General features: G+C 33.9%; 16 protein-coding genes across 17 annotated transcripts in view. All coding sequences in view use genetic code 11, as the record gives it.

The window, feature by feature from the left end:
- The first annotated feature begins 78 nt into the window (after positions 1-78).
- Positions 79-363, forward strand: rps18 (ribosomal protein S18). The gene has a single exon. The coding sequence runs from the start codon at positions 79-81 to the stop codon at positions 361-363; it is 285 nt and encodes a 94-aa protein (YP_001718459.1).
- A 341-nt stretch (positions 364-704) lies between these two features.
- rpl20 (ribosomal protein L20) lies at positions 705-1,058 on the reverse strand. Its single transcript has one exon. The coding sequence runs from the start codon at positions 1,056-1,058 to the stop codon at positions 705-707; it is 354 nt and encodes a 117-aa protein (YP_001718460.1).
- Positions 1,059-1,861: 803 nt separating this feature from the next.
- On the reverse strand, positions 1,862-1,975 carry rps12 (ribosomal protein S12; one part of a trans-spliced gene, as the record gives it; the record has 2 gene entries for this part). Coding sequences YP_001718461.1 and YP_001718416.1 both cover positions 1,862-1,975 — 114 coding nt within the window.
- A 205-nt stretch (positions 1,976-2,180) lies between these two features.
- clpP (ATP-dependent Clp protease proteolytic subunit) lies at positions 2,181-4,303 on the reverse strand. Its single transcript has 3 exons — positions 4,235-4,303; positions 3,103-3,393; positions 2,181-2,408 (listed from the first exon to the last, which is right to left on the reverse strand). Exons 1-3 carry the CDS (start codon positions 4,301-4,303, stop codon positions 2,181-2,183), a joined length of 588 nt encoding a protein of 195 aa, YP_001718462.1.
- A 465-nt stretch (positions 4,304-4,768) lies between these two features.
- Positions 4,769-6,295, forward strand: psbB (photosystem II 47 kDa protein). Its single transcript has one exon. It carries the CDS (start codon positions 4,769-4,771, stop codon positions 6,293-6,295), a length of 1,527 nt encoding a protein of 508 aa, YP_001718463.1.
- Positions 6,296-6,466: 171 nt separating this feature from the next.
- On the forward strand, positions 6,467-6,574 carry psbT (photosystem II protein T). The gene has a single exon. It carries the CDS (start codon positions 6,467-6,469, stop codon positions 6,572-6,574), a length of 108 nt encoding a protein of 35 aa, YP_001718464.1.
- A 59-nt stretch (positions 6,575-6,633) lies between these two features.
- On the reverse strand, positions 6,634-6,765 carry psbN (photosystem II protein N). The gene has a single exon. It carries the CDS (start codon positions 6,763-6,765, stop codon positions 6,634-6,636), a length of 132 nt encoding a protein of 43 aa, YP_001718465.1.
- A 103-nt stretch (positions 6,766-6,868) lies between these two features.
- psbH (photosystem II protein H) lies at positions 6,869-7,090 on the forward strand. The gene has a single exon. It carries the CDS (start codon positions 6,869-6,871, stop codon positions 7,088-7,090), a length of 222 nt encoding a protein of 73 aa, YP_001718466.1.
- Positions 7,091-7,215: 125 nt separating this feature from the next.
- Positions 7,216-8,632, forward strand: petB (cytochrome b6). The gene is made up of 2 exons: positions 7,216-7,221; positions 7,991-8,632. The coding sequence occupies exons 1-2, from the start codon at positions 7,216-7,218 to the stop codon at positions 8,630-8,632; spliced, it is 648 nt and encodes a 215-aa protein (YP_001718467.1).
- Positions 8,633-8,839: 207 nt separating this feature from the next.
- Positions 8,840-10,172, forward strand: petD (cytochrome b6/f complex subunit IV). Its single transcript has 2 exons — positions 8,840-8,847; positions 9,677-10,172. The coding sequence occupies exons 1-2, from the start codon at positions 8,840-8,842 to the stop codon at positions 10,170-10,172; spliced, it is 504 nt and encodes a 167-aa protein (YP_001718468.1).
- Positions 10,173-10,361: 189 nt separating this feature from the next.
- Positions 10,362-11,393, reverse strand: rpoA (RNA polymerase alpha subunit). Its single transcript has one exon. It carries the CDS (start codon positions 11,391-11,393, stop codon positions 10,362-10,364), a length of 1,032 nt encoding a protein of 343 aa, YP_001718469.1.
- A 58-nt stretch (positions 11,394-11,451) lies between these two features.
- On the reverse strand, positions 11,452-11,868 carry rps11 (ribosomal protein S11). Its single transcript has one exon. The coding sequence runs from the start codon at positions 11,866-11,868 to the stop codon at positions 11,452-11,454; it is 417 nt and encodes a 138-aa protein (YP_001718470.1).
- Positions 11,869-11,989: 121 nt separating this feature from the next.
- rpl36 (ribosomal protein L36) lies at positions 11,990-12,103 on the reverse strand. The gene has a single exon. The coding sequence runs from the start codon at positions 12,101-12,103 to the stop codon at positions 11,990-11,992; it is 114 nt and encodes a 37-aa protein (YP_001718471.1).
- A 534-nt stretch (positions 12,104-12,637) lies between these two features.
- On the reverse strand, positions 12,638-13,042 carry rps8 (ribosomal protein S8). The gene has a single exon. The coding sequence runs from the start codon at positions 13,040-13,042 to the stop codon at positions 12,638-12,640; it is 405 nt and encodes a 134-aa protein (YP_001718472.1).
- Positions 13,043-13,286: 244 nt separating this feature from the next.
- rpl14 (ribosomal protein L14) lies at positions 13,287-13,655 on the reverse strand. Its single transcript has one exon. It carries the CDS (start codon positions 13,653-13,655, stop codon positions 13,287-13,289), a length of 369 nt encoding a protein of 122 aa, YP_001718473.1.
- Positions 13,656-13,781: 126 nt separating this feature from the next.
- Positions 13,782-15,000, reverse strand: part of rpl16 (ribosomal protein L16) — a 1,467-nt gene continuing 248 nt past the window's right edge. Inside the window, exon 2 of the mRNA in view lies at positions 13,782-14,180. Within this exon, the coding sequence (YP_001718474.1) occupies positions 13,782-14,180 (399 nt within the window). The remainder of the gene's footprint in view (positions 14,181-15,000) is intronic.

The following is a 15,000-nucleotide window of genomic DNA, read 5'->3' on the forward strand; positions in this document are numbered from 1 at the left end:
AGCAAAATCCTATTTCTTAATTCTAAATCATTTCTAATTGAACGAAATAGGATTTTCGAAATAAGGAATAAACAAATCATGGATAAATCCAAACGACTTTTTCTTAAGTCCAAGCGATCTTTTCGTAGGCGTTTGCCCCCGATCCAATCGGGGGATCGAATTGATTATAGAAACATGAGTTTAATTAGTCGATTTATTAGTGAACAAGGAAAAATATTATCTAGACGGGTGAATAGATTGAGTTTAAAACAACAACGATTAATTACTATTGCTATAAAACAAGCTCGTATTTTATCTTCGTTACCTTTTCTTAATAATGAAAAACAATTTGAAAAAAAGCGAGTTGGTCGCTATAACTACTGATCTTAGAACTAGAAAAAAAAATAGAAAAAAAAAAAATAGAAAAATAGGCTTGGCTTACTCCACAATTGAACAAAACATCAATCTACGTTTGAATTTTGTTCAAAAAATCCGAAAAAAAAAAAAATTGATTTTCGTGTCGTAAGAAAAAACGAATTGGGGAAGAAGAAAGTTTGTTTATTATTTCTTTTCGAAAAAAAATGTTTTTGCTCAGTTTGACTACTTTACTTGATCATATTATCATTCTATTTTATCATACTAATTTCTATTCTACCTTCCCCGAAATCATTCTTCAGGAAATTCCATGTAAAACATTTCACGAATTCCTTTCAATTTCCTTATTTTTATTTTAGAATGTCATTGGAAATCATATAAAGACAATTCCTATTTAATATAGCTATTTGTGCAAGTATTTTACGATTAAGAAGTAACTGTCTCTTGTACAGATTGTTTATTAATCTACTATAACTATAGGATACCGTGCTCTCGCGAATTACTGCATTTATCCGAGTAACCCACAAACGACGAAAATTTCTTTTTTGCCTATCTCTATCCCGATGGGCCGAAACCAAAGCTCTTATTTTTTGTTGAATAATAGTTCGAGTAAGTCTTGAATGGGCCCCGCGAAAGCTTGATGCGAATAGACGAATTTTTGTTCTACGCCTTCGAGCTATATATCCTCGTCTAATTCTGGTCATTGAATAAACGAAATTTTGATGAATAACTAATTGATTTCCTTTCTTTCAGTTATTCTTTTCCCCTTTTCTATAATAACAAAACGGATTCTTCCAATGTATAAAATAATAATTCCAACGGCTTTTGCTACTATAACCTTCCCAACCACGATTTTTTTTTGTTTGAGGCATTTCGCCTCGAAATAAGAAACTGTATTGATATTGGGTATCGAATAAAAATATTATAAAGAAAACTAAGTAGTAAATAGAAATAGATAAAAATGATAAATAAATAGTGGGTTCCATCGTTTATATGGTTACTTTTTAAACGGTGAGGTCTTCTCTATACACCGGAGCCCCCTCCTTCATTTAATCATTTAATCAATGCTATTGTTAACGTGTACAGTTCACACTCTTTGGCTCTACCCATGAATTATCCAGTAATAGGCCTTTCACAAGGAGATCTATCTATACAGTAACGGTATTTAATTATGAGGATTAGTTAATTAGTTGACCCTATTAGTCCGTTCTTGCAAAAGAAAGTAGGGGCATAAATTTTCGGCCTTTTAATTTAAATAAGATTTCCCTGCTTAATGGATAATCATTTCCTACCAATGGGAAATTCTTTCTCGTTTTAAATTGAAAATTGAGGTGATTGAATTTGCACCAATGAAACCATAAATTTGATACACAATAGACGAATATGATAAATCTTTTTTTTTAGATAATGAAGGGGATTCCTCCATTCTATTCATCTGTACTGATCACAGATATTGGAAAATTTTTTCCTTTCTTTTGTCCAAGCTCACGATCTGAACAAGTCGCACATACACCCTAGTACATGTTCCTCGGCGCTGAGGACATCCCCCAAGAGCGGGGGATTTGGTGACATTTCTGATTGGCTGTCTTGTGTTTCTAATAAGTTGTTTAATAGTTGGCATGTTGAATCGTATGCATAGCATAATGGGCTGGTTTAGATCGATCCTAACCGGATGATTATGAATTTTTTCTATATGAATATTCTATTATTTAATATTCTATTATTTAATATTCTATTATTTAATAAAATAATAGAATATTAAATGGAAATTCTGGTAAGAAAATAAAATCTCAAATTGCGATTTGCAGGAAAATTCCTGCTATTTCTTATGCAACTGCTACAAGATCAACAATTCCATGAGCTTGGGCTTCGGTTGCTGACATAAAAACATCTCTTTCCATGTCTTCGGATACAACCCATAAAGGTTTTCCCGTTCTTTGTGCATAAATCCTTGTGAGGATTTCGCGCAGTTTCAGTAGTTCTTCCGCTTCCAGGACAAATTCTACTATTTGTGCCTCATAATAACCAGAAATAGGTTGATGAATCATTACCCTGATGATATAAGAAAAAAAATGGTTATTCTATCTCGCATAATAAATAATAAAGTGACGAGAAGAGATAAAGAATAATAAGAAAAAAAATATAAGAATAATAAGAAAAAAAAAGATAGAATTGAACAACCGTACAGGCATTGTTTGTGCATTGCATACGGCTCCGCAATAGAATTCACTTTTACCTTTCCTCGAAGAAAAATATAGAGTTTATCAGGCTTAAATTCGCAAATGATCCAATAACCACCCTTTCCTTGGGAGGAGTTAAAAAACAAAAATACTATGGTGGTCCCGTTGTTTTATTTCATCAGTGATTTAGCAATCCCAAAGTTTCTTTTTTTTCAAATAAAAAAAAAGAATATAATCTTTTTTTTGTACTCTTTTATAACATAATCTTTTATAACATAAATAGTGTTAAAAGTCTTCATAAATAGTGTTAAAAGTCTTCCGGCGCGAAAACAAAAAAGTTTGTGACGCTGAAACAGGCCTCTGATAGAATAAAATCAGAAATACCCTTAATATCTCATACTACTCTTTCGATACATAATCTAATGTTTAATCTAATGTTTAAAAAAAAATTCTTATATCTATATCGAATTCGAAATGCCATGCTATTATTACTTAATATTATATTTATATTTCATATGGCGAAGGCATAGTTTTATTTTTTCTTTCAAATAAAAACCCATTGGCGCCAAGCATGAGGGAATGCTAAACGTTTGGTAATTTTTCCTCCGACCAGAATAAAAGATCCCATTGAAGCAGCTAATCCCATGCATACTGTTTGTACATCGGGTCGCACAAATTGCATAGTATCATAAATAGCTATTCCGGGTATTACCCATCCGCCGGGAGAGTTTATAAACAAATACAAATCTTTTGTCGCGTTTTCTATACTGAGATATACCATAAGACCAATAAGTTGATTCGCGATCTCGCTATCAACATCTTGACCTAAAAAAAGTAATCTTTCTCGATAAAGTCGGTTGATTAGGATAAAAATCTATCCTCTAGAAACCGTACATGCACCTTTTGATGCATATGGTTCAACAAAAATCGCGAAAATAAAAAAAGAATCAATGTGTAGATTCCAGCCCTCTTTTTTGTTTTTTTTTTGATAGTGAGTACTTTTTAACCTTTTTTTATTTATTTTTTTTCTAATGAAGGGGCTTTTCTTCCATTTTTCAAGAAAGATGAGTTTTGACGCGTTTATCTAGAAAAAAAATTCATTAAACTTATCAAACTAACTTCTCATTGATGTATTTTTTCATCGAAATTGAATTCAAATCACGATGGTATTTTCTTGTTCCTGAATGGGCTTCTTCAATTCTTTTAGGTTTGTGCTCTACTCCGAGTAAAGATCTGCCCGATTTTTATTTGCACATATAGGGCAAATGCCCCAATACCGCGTCTTTTTGTTATAACTTCTCTTTTTTTTTATTTAATTAATTTCACGCCTTCTGCCAAATATTTGACGTATTCATTATATTTTTCGATGGAATATGATTAGCAGTTTGAAATTTTTCCTAATTTATAAATAGAATATGATACAAGAAGGAATCATAATAGATATATTATCCATTGGGTTTTCTAAACGGAGCCTGGATACTTCATTTTTTTGATCCAAACAAACCAACCATAAATTATTCTAATTGATAATATTAATCTGGGTACCTCAAAAGCCTAGATCTAATTGGACTTCATTGCACTTCACGCTCCAAATTTTTGATGATTTATTCAATCTTTCTTGGGCGAAACAGAGGATATCTCAATCGGGGGAGAGAACGGGGGAATTCCATATGACCCAATATATCTGACAAGTCGCACTATATGTCAATCCAAGTTGAATCGTCTTCCCCAGGATTTCGAAAAGGGACTTTTGGAACACCAATAGGCATTAAATGAAAGAAAAAAATTAAGTACTCTATTTCACTTTAATGTGAAAACGTAACAATGAATTTATTGTCTTAATAATATTGACCCTTATAATATTAATATTTTTTGCGTGGATTCGATAAGTTTATAAAAAAAAATAAAATAAAGGAAGACAAAACAAATAGAGTCAAATTCTTACGAATAGGTCCTTTGAGTGATGAACAAATTTCTATACATTTGCTCATATAAAATGGAGTCAACTCCCCATTGCGTATTGGTACTTATCGGGTATAGAATAGATCTGCTTCTCTTTTCTTTGTTCCTACAAACAGAATTGTTACATTATTATTTTTACTAAAAAAAAAGAATAGAAAAAAAATATTAATTCTTTCTCCGAGATAATCCACTTAAAAGGGGAGGTCCATAACATACTTCCAGTGCAATAAAGTTACATAGTGTCTATTTTTCGTTAATAAAGGGGTATTTCCATGGGTTTGCCTTGGTATCGTGTTCATACCGTCGTATTGAATGATCCCGGTCGTTTGCTGTCTGTCCATATAATGCATACAGCTTTGGTTGCTGGTTGGGCCGGTTCGATGGCTCTATATGAATTAGCAGTTTTTGATCCCTCTGACCCCGTTCTCGATCCAATGTGGAGACAGGGTATGTTCGTTATACCTTTTATGACTCGTTTAGGAATAACCAATTCATGGGGTGGTTGGAGTATCACAGGAGGAACTATAACGAATCCGGGTATTTGGAGTTATGAAGGCGTGGCTGGGGCGCATATTGTGTTTTCTGGCTTGTGCTTCTTGGCAGCTATTTGGCATTGGGTGTATTGGGATCTAGAAATATTTTGCGATGAACGTACAGGAAAACCTTCTTTGGATTTGCCCAAGATCTTTGGAATTCATTTATTTCTCTCCGGGGTGGCTTGCTTTGGGTTTGGCGCTTTTCATGTAACCGGATTGTATGGTCCTGGAATATGGGTGTCCGACCCTTATGGACTAACCGGAAAGGTACAACCTGTAAGTCCAGCATGGGGTGTGGAAGGTTTTGATCCTTTTGTTCCGGGAGGAATAGCTTCTCATCATATTGCAGCGGGGACATTGGGCATATTAGCGGGCCTATTCCATCTTAGTGTCCGCCCGCCCCAACGTTTATACAAAGGATTACGTATGGGAAATATTGAAACTGTCCTTTCCAGTAGTATCGCGGCTGTCTTTTTTGCAGCTTTTGTTGTTGCTGGAACTATGTGGTATGGTTCAGCAACTACCCCGATTGAATTATTTGGTCCCACTCGTTATCAATGGGATCAAGGATACTTCCAGCAAGAAATATATCGAAGAGTTAGTGCTGGGCTAGCCGAAAATCAAAGTTTATCCGAAGCTTGGTCTAAAATTCCCGAAAAATTAGCTTTTTATGATTACATCGGCAATAATCCGGCAAAAGGTGGGTTGTTCAGAGCAGGCTCAATGGACAACGGGGATGGAATAGCTGTTGGGTGGTTAGGACATCCTATCTTTAGAGATAAAGAAGGGCGTGAACTTTTTGTACGTCGTATGCCTACTTTTTTTGAAACATTTCCGGTTGTTTTGGTAGACGGAGATGGAATTGTTAGAGCCGATGTTCCTTTTCGAAGGGCGGAGTCGAAGTATAGTGTCGAACAAGTAGGTGTAACTGTTGAGTTCTATGGTGGCGAACTAAACGGAGTCAGTTATAGTGATCCTGTTACTGTGAAAAAATATGCTAGACGCGCTCAATTGGGTGAAATTTTTGAATTAGATCGTGCTACTTTGAAATCCGATGGTGTTTTTCGTAGCAGCCCAAGGGGTTGGTTTACTTTTGGACATGCTTCGTTCGCTCTGCTCTTTTTCTTCGGACACATTTGGCATGGTGCTCGAACTTTGTTCAGAGATGTTTTTGCTGGTATTGATCCAGATTTAGATGCTCAAGTGGAATTTGGAGCATTCCAAAAACTTGGAGATCCGACTACAAGAAGACAAGTAGTCTGATACAATATTTGAGTTCTTATTTTTCGCCTCTATTTTCTTTTTGTAATTTGGCATAAGGTACGGAGACATCTTAATTTGAATCGCCGCCTTTGAATCTTGTTCTTTTTTATCCAGGAGACGATCCAAAATAAACAGGTATGAAAGCTATAATTGTAAATCACGATTGAATTTATGGAAGCATTGGTTTATACATTCCTTTTAGTATCAACTTTAGGAATCATTTTTTTCGCTATCTTTTTTCGAGAACCGCCTAAAGTTCCAACTAAAAAGGTAAAATGATTTTTCGTTATCTTAATTGAAGTAAAGAGCCTCCCAATATTGGAGGCTCTTTACTTCAACTAGTCCCCGTGTTCCTCGAATGGATCTCTTAGTTGTTGAGAGGGTTGCCCAAAAGCAGTATATAAGGCATACCCAGTAAAACTTACAAGTAAACCAGATATAGAGATGGCGACTAGGGTTGCTGTTTCCATTATTATATAATTTCAAGACCACAATGGATCTATAATAAGATCATTTATTTACAACGGAATCGTATACAAAGTCAACAGATCTCAATTAATACAAATAGGATTTATGGCTACACAAAGCGTGGAGGGTAGTTCTAGATCTGGTCCAAGACGAACTATTGTAGGGGATTTATTGAAACCGTTGAATTCGGAATACGGTAAAGTAGCTCCCGGATGGGGAACTACTCCTTTGATGGGTGTCGCAATGGCCCTATTTGCGATATTCCTATCTATTATTTTGGAGATTTATAATTCTTCCGTTTTACTAGATGGAATTTCAATGAATTAGATTTACAAGAACCACTAAGTCCTAGCTTTTCAATACAAAACGAAGCATTTTGGTCTCGGATTTTTTAGTCTATTTTGGTTTTGGTAGTTCGATCGTGAAATTTATTTTTTCTGTATTTCTGGAATATGAGTGTGCGGCTTGTTATAATTGATCCTATTGATAGTACAGAGAGTGTGTCTGTCATCTTGATAGAGATGATTTTTTACCTCGTCAGGTATTTATTCTAGTATCTGGAGCACGAAATATATGAAATAGATTACGAAGTATTAGAACTATGATTCATACTTAATATTCAGATCCCGTGACCGGACTCCAAAAAATTTCAAAGAGTTATAAGGTATAAATTGAAAGATTTTTCTTCTTTTAAACTTTTAATTTATGTTTAATCAAAGGATAAACCTTTCTTTTTCTTTGGATTTTACTCATTATATTTATAATCATTGAATAAGTGATGATACAACGGTTCTTACTCAGGGAATCTTTAGTTTGAGGGTTTTATTAAATCATCGTGGTTCTAGTATGAATCTGAGGTTTCAATCGATTTATAGGATCTTAACAAGAAAATTCCTAGCAATAAGATTGCGTTACATAAAAATAAAAATACTAAATCAAGGAAAAAAATGGGTAAATAGAAGATTCAAGAGGCCTGTAACAATCAACACCAAGAGATGAATGAGCCGACTTGATATTTTGGCATTATAACCACAAAGAAGAGTTTTCGGGTTTTTCTTTTTTCGTATCGTCATCTTCAGAGAAAACTGTTGAATCATAGGATTAAGAAGTTTATATTACACATATCTGTTTCAACTGGTATTTGGGTGGTTCTGTTTGAGCCGTACGAGATGAAATTCTCATATACGGTTCTCGGAGGGGGAGTCCTTTTGGTTTACCTATCTCAATAAAGTCTATGATTGGTTCGAAGAACGTCTCGAGATTCAGGCAATTGCAGATGATATAACTAGTAAATATGTTCCTCCCCATGTCAACATATTTTATTGTTTAGGGGGAATTACGCTTACTTGTTTTTTAGTACAAGTAGCTACGGGGTTTGCTATGACTTTTTACTACCGTCCGACGGTTACTGAGGCTTTTGCTTCTGTTCAATACATAATGACTGAAGCTAACTTTGGTTGGTTAATCCGCTCAGTTCATCGATGGTCGGCAAGTATGATGGTTTTAATGATGATCCTGCACGTATTTCGTGTGTATCTCACTGGTGGCTTTAAAAAACCTCGTGAATTGACTTGGGTTACGGGCGTGGTTCTTGCTGTATTGACCGCATCTTTTGGTGTAACTGGTTATTCCTTACCTTGGGACCAAATTGGTTATTGGGCGGTAAAAATTGTAACAGGCGTGCCGGAAGCTATTCCTGTAATAGGATCACCTTTGGTAGAGTTATTACGCGGAAGTGCTAGTGTAGGACAATCCACTTTGACTCGTTTTTATAGTTTACACACTTTTGTATTACCTCTTCTTACTGCCGTATTTATGTTAATGCACTTTCCAATGATACGTAAGCAAGGTATTTCAGGCCCTTTATAGAGAATATAGAATATAATAGAGAATATAGATTCTAGATATTTGGAATCAACCATTGATCGTTTGGGGGAGGAAGAATAGTATTTCATTGCTACAAATATGGATTATTGAAAAGAATAAGACATGTATTTGGATATTTCCCTTCAACTCCAAAAAATTTTCATTTGACATGAATAGTTGAAGCGAATTCTCCTAAGAGAAAAATGGATTATGGGAGTGTGTGACTTGGACTATTGATTTGGCCGTGCGGGTATATGCCTTTATCCGCCACATTGGAATTAATAACCAAATGTGTCTTTGTTCCAACCACTGTGTAAGCCCCATACAAAGGATAGGCTGGTTCGCTTGAAGAGAATCTTTTCTATGATCAGATCCAATCATGTTGTGCATGAACAGGCTCCGTAAAACCCAGTAGAATAAGTGATGCGGTAGAATCTATATTATATTTTAGCTATTTTACTTATTTATACTTAGTTTTTTTATTTATTTCATTTATTTAACATTTACTTAATTACTATTACTTAATACTTTCTTTATAGTATGAAAATGCAGTCATTTTCTCTGCATTGACCCGATTTATGATACTATCGGAGTGAAGTGAAATAAGGGATCTAAAGAATGACAGGGCTAAACTATATTAGTAACAAGTAAATCCTTTGTATGTAAAAAGTCTCGATATTTTTTTGAGATAAAGGCCAACCGAAAAGTCTGAGACGACCCAAAAAGCACTTGATCATGATCACCTTTTAGGCCTACTTGGGTATTGAGCATTTACCTGTAAGAACGAATTCCTTGCAATGGATAATTGCGGCTCTGGAAAAAGGAATCCAGTCAATTTTTTATTACTTTATTACATAAAATCATTCATATATGTGTAGACATGGCTAATATATAGATATAGATATAGATTTTATAACATCTAGACATACAAGAATTTTTTATATGGATCTCTTTGATTCGTTTGATTCTTGCTCGAGCCGGATGATGAAAAATTATCATGTCCGGTTCTTTCGGAGGATGGATCTATAAGAATTCACCTATCCCAATAACAAAAAAACCTGACTTGAATGATCCTGTATTAAGAGCTAAATTGGCTAAGGGAATGGGTCATAATTATTACGGAGAACCTGCATGGCCCAATGATCTTTTATATATTTTTCCAGTAGTAATTCTAGGTACTATTGCATGTAATGTAGGATTAGCGGTTCTAGAACCATCAATGATTGGTGAACCTGCGGATCCATTTGCAACGCCTTTGGAAATATTGCCTGAATGGTATTTCTTTCCCGTATTTCAAATACTTCGTACAGTACCCAATAAGTTATTAGGTGTTCTTTTAATGGTTTCAGTACCTGCAGGATTATTAACAGTACCTTTTTTGGAGAATGTTAATAAATTCCAAAATCCATTTCGTCGTCCAGTTGCGACAACCGTCTTTTTGATTGGTACTGCGGTAGCCCTTTGGTTAGGTATTGGAGCAACATTACCTATTGATAAATCCCTAACTTTAGGTCTTTTTCAAATTGATTCAATTGTAAAATAAAATATCATGACGTGTATATCTAGGGAATAGTCGCTTCAAACAAAGTGAATTCTCCCTAGATAACATCCATTCAATTAAAATTAAAATTTTGATCTATTTCGCGAATATATGGATTGTGCTAAAGATTCAAAATTCATTTTCATCTTCTTTAGAAAAAAAAAGATGAAAATGAATATAAATCCATTGGATTTATATTTTATTCTTTGGTAAATCAATTGTGAAATGTTTTTCTATTTCTAGAATACCCAATATATGTTTTACATCGTCTATGCGAAAATGTTCAATTTTCATAAGATCTTCTTGACTCTTATTCAAAAGATCCGATAATGTATGTATATTGGATCTTTTGAGGCAATTATAGATCTTAGGAGTCAATTCTGATTGGTCAATAAAAATGTATTTCAATACTATTTCTTTTTTATTTTTTCTTAATTTAGTCAATTTATCATGAAAACAAAAAAGGGGTAAAGTAACCTTGTGTTGATTTTTTTCTATTTCTAAATGTAAGTTTTCTTCTTCTGCATGTAGAAAAGGAATAAAAAAATCAATCAAATTACGGGAGGCTTCGTGAAGTGCTTCTTTAGGAGTTAAACTTCCATTTGTCCATATTTCGAGAAAAAGTATCTCTTGCTTTTCATTCCCATTTCCATAAGAATGAACACTATGATTCGCATTTCGAACAGGCATGAATACAGCATCTATAGAATAACTCCCGTCTTGAACTTGAAAGTTATTTGTTGGTTTTATACGATAGCCACGATTCCTCTCGATTTGTAATCCAATACACAAATCAATTGCTTTCGTTAGGCTAGCGATATGCTGTGTATTATCAATGATTTCCACAAAAGGCGGTAAGATGATGTCTTGAGCAGTTACATATCCAGGACCCTTGACACAAATGGATGCGTCACAAGTTCCATACAAATTGCTTCTTAATACAATTTCTTTCAAATTCATTAAAATTTCATGTATTGATTCTTGAATACCTGCTATAGTAGAAAATTCGTGTGGTATTTTCTCAGATTTTGCACGTGTGATACATGTTCCTTCTATTTCTCCAAGCAAAGCTCTTCGCATCGCAATGCCTATTGTGTCGGCTTGTCCTTTCATAAGTGGAGACAGAATAAAGCGTCCATAATAAAGACGTTTATTATCGGTTCTTGATTCAATACATTTCCACTGCAGTGTCCGAGTGGATATTGTTATTTTCTCTCGAACCATAATAATATTGAAATCGTTGAATTATTTATTTCTCTTGAAATCTCTTCAATATTTTTTTTTACACGCGCCTTTTTTTAGGGGGTCGGCAGCCATTATGTGGCATAGGGGTTACATCCCGGACGAAACTTAATAGTATACCACTTCTGCGAATAGCTCTTAATGCCGCATCTCGTCCGAGACCAGGACCCTTTATCATGACTTCTGCTCGTTGCATACCTTGATCCACTACTGTCCGAATAGCATTTCCTGCTGCGGTTTGAGCAGCAAATGGCGTTCCTCTTCTTGTGCCCCTGAATCCACAAGTGCCAGCGGAGGACCAAGAAATCACTCGACCCCGTACATCTGTAATGGTCACAATAGTATTGTTGAAACTTGCTTGAACATGAATAACGCCTTTTGGTATTTTACGTGAATTCTTACGTGAACCAATACGTCCATTTCTGCGTGAACTAATTTTTGGTAAAGGTTTTGCCATATTTTTTCATCTCATAAATATAAGTCAGAGTTTTAGTTTTATGGATATATCCATTTCATGTCAAAATAGATCTTTTTTTTTATTTGTAATCGGATCCTTTAGAGCGTTCCGCTTAGAAAGATTATCCTTGTCTTTGTTTATGTCTCGGGTTGAAGCAAATTACTATAATTCGCCCCCGTCTACGTATCAGTCGACATTTTTCACAAATTTTACGAACAGAAGCTCTTATTTTCATATTTGCCATCCCTTAAAATTCAAAATTAAATTTTGAATATATACATATTTTTTTTGAAGAAAATAAGTTTCTTTTAATTTTGAAATCTTGAATTGTATCCCTATGAAAGCGAAAGGAATTTAAAAGTTGAAAAAAACTGCCTAATCATTCAAATTTTTGTTTCGGCGTCTATAAATTAGACGCGCTCTGGTCGAATTATAAGTACTTACTTCATTTTTGACACTATCTGCCGTAGTATACGTATAAAACAAAACTACGTTGGATCTTTCCTGAAATATAACCTAAAACAGATCTTCATTATTTAAACGTAAACGAACTTGGAACATACTATTGAAAAAGTGATTTATTAAGTAAACCTTCCTGAATCCATTTTTCTTTTTGTTCTTTCATTCCATTAAAAATAAATAAAAATAAAAAAAAATCCTCTTAAAGTATCAACTAATGTAATTTAAGAGGAATAATATTAGAAACCTGTTCTTTCTCTTTTTTTTTTCACAAATAGGAAGTCTGGATACAATTCGGATATCAGAAAGATTACCATATATAACACAAGATTTCTCCGCCTATTCTTTCGAGTCGAGCTTCTCGGTCTGTCATTATACCCCGAGAAGTAGAAAGAATTACAATGCCCATCCCGCCCAAAATTCTAGGAATTTTTTGATAGTTAGAATAGATTCGTAGACCAGGTCGGCTGATCCGTTTTAAATTTAGACTAGTTCTATAGGGTCCTTTCCTCTTCCTTCTATGTCGTAGGGTTAAAACCAAAAATTTTTTGTTGCCCTCCTGATGTTTCCTGACATTTTCAATAAAACCTTCTCTTAAAAGTATTTTAATAATGTTTTCAGTGATGTTAGTAGATGCTATTCGAACGGTTCCTTTTCTATTTATGTCAGCATTTCTTATAGAGGTTATTATGTCAGCAATAGGATCCCTACCCATGATAAACTAAAATTATTATTTCTCTCTAGTTTTGATATGATCAACATACTCTATACTCTTTTTTTTTTTTGTTTTTTATGAATTAAATTATTTAAGGTATATGCGTGAAACACAATTTACTAATTAAATTGAATTCTATTTCTTTTTTATTCAAATACTATAACTATATCATGGTCTCGTCTTAATTTTATAATGTTATATCTCATCGTATATCTTATAATTTTTTGTCTTATAATTTTTTGTCTTATAACACTTCAGGTGCTAATGAAACTATTTTAGTAAAATTTAACTGTCTCAATTCCCGGGCGATTGCACCAAAAATTCGAGTTCCCTTTGGATTTCCTTCTTGATCAATGACAACTGCAGCGTTGTCATCATATCGTATTATCATACCATTATCACGTTTGAGTTCTTTACAAGTACGTACAATTACAGCTCTGATTACTTCTGATCTTTCTAGAGGTGAATTTGGTGCTGCTTCCTTGATCACAGCAACAATAACGTCACCGATATGAGCATATCGGCGATTACTAGTCCCTATGATTCGAATACACATCAATTCTCGAGCTCCGCTGTTATCCGCTACATTCAAATGGGTCTGAGATTGGATCATATCATTTTTTTTTTAATCTGTTATTTTAATGCAAAGGAAAAAAAGGATATATTATTTGTCCAAAAAAAAAAGAAACTTGCGATTTTTTTTGCATCCAAAAGGTCTTTTTCTTTTGGTTCTATATTCCTATCCTGAAATAATGAATTGAGTTCGTATAGGCATTTTTGATGCTGCTATTGAAATAGCTTTTCTCGCTATATTTTCGGCTACTCCGCCCATTTCATAAAGTATTCTACCTGGTTTAACGACAGCTACCCAATATTCGGGAGATCCTTTCCCCGAACCCATACGTGTTTCCGTAGGTCTTAAAGTAACTGGTTTGTCGGGAAATATACGTACCCATATTTTTCCACCGCGGCGTGCATTTCGTGTCATTGCTCGTCGCCCCGCTTCTATTTGTCTAGATGTAATCCAAGCGGGTTCAAGTGCCTGAAGAGCATATCTGCCGAAACAAATACGATTACCTCGAAAAGCTATTCCTTTCATTCTTCCTCTATGTTGTTTACGGAATCGGGTTCTTTTGGGGTTATAGTTGATGGTTGTTTCTCAATTCCATCTCTACTACAGAACCGGACATGAGAGTTTCTTCTCATCCAGCTCCTCGCGAATGAAATGATTAAAAAAATATACATGTGCTTGATGAATAAAAAAAAAAAATAATAGACTAAATCGTGGGATTCTTTGCGATTTCACTTAATCTATTTACTTAATCTAATAGATCTATTTATTAGATTATTAAAATGGAAATTAGTATTTATATATATATTATTTTTATTTTATTTTTTTATTTTAGATAATCTTGTTTTTTGTTATAAGGTTAAAACGAATATATATATATAATATATATATATAATAATTTTATATTATAATTTTGATTTTGATATCAGATCGCTAAAATTTAGAAATCAAAAATTTAGAAATCCAAGAATAAAAAAAACTTCGTGAGCGAATATTTACTCTTTCAATATTTATTTTATTTGTAGAGGTAACCCATGATCTTTCAGAATAAATGGATTGTCTTCTGGCTCCTTTCGCTATCCTTCCAATAAATCATTAAGACTTGTTTTCAATAAAATCTTATGTATTTACAGGTTCCGTCGTTCCCATCGCTTCTCCATTAATGGTTAGGTCTTAATTTTACAATGGAGCCTTTTTGTTCTTGAGTCAATCTTCTCAGTCTTTATTGGCTCGAGGCTCTTGATTTTTTGTTTTATAAACCGATTAGTTTAATTATAGATCAATTGGTATTGATGCTTTACTACATTAACTTTTATATGATGACTTATAGACCTTACATATTGGAATCATATATCATTGATATTCTTTTTCTTTCTTTCACCCTTCC

The sequence above is a fragment of the chloroplast genome of Manihot esculenta, assembly GCF_001659605.2.
Source record: "Manihot esculenta chloroplast, complete genome".
NCBI lineage: Eukaryota > Viridiplantae > Streptophyta > Magnoliopsida > Malpighiales > Euphorbiaceae > Manihot > Manihot esculenta.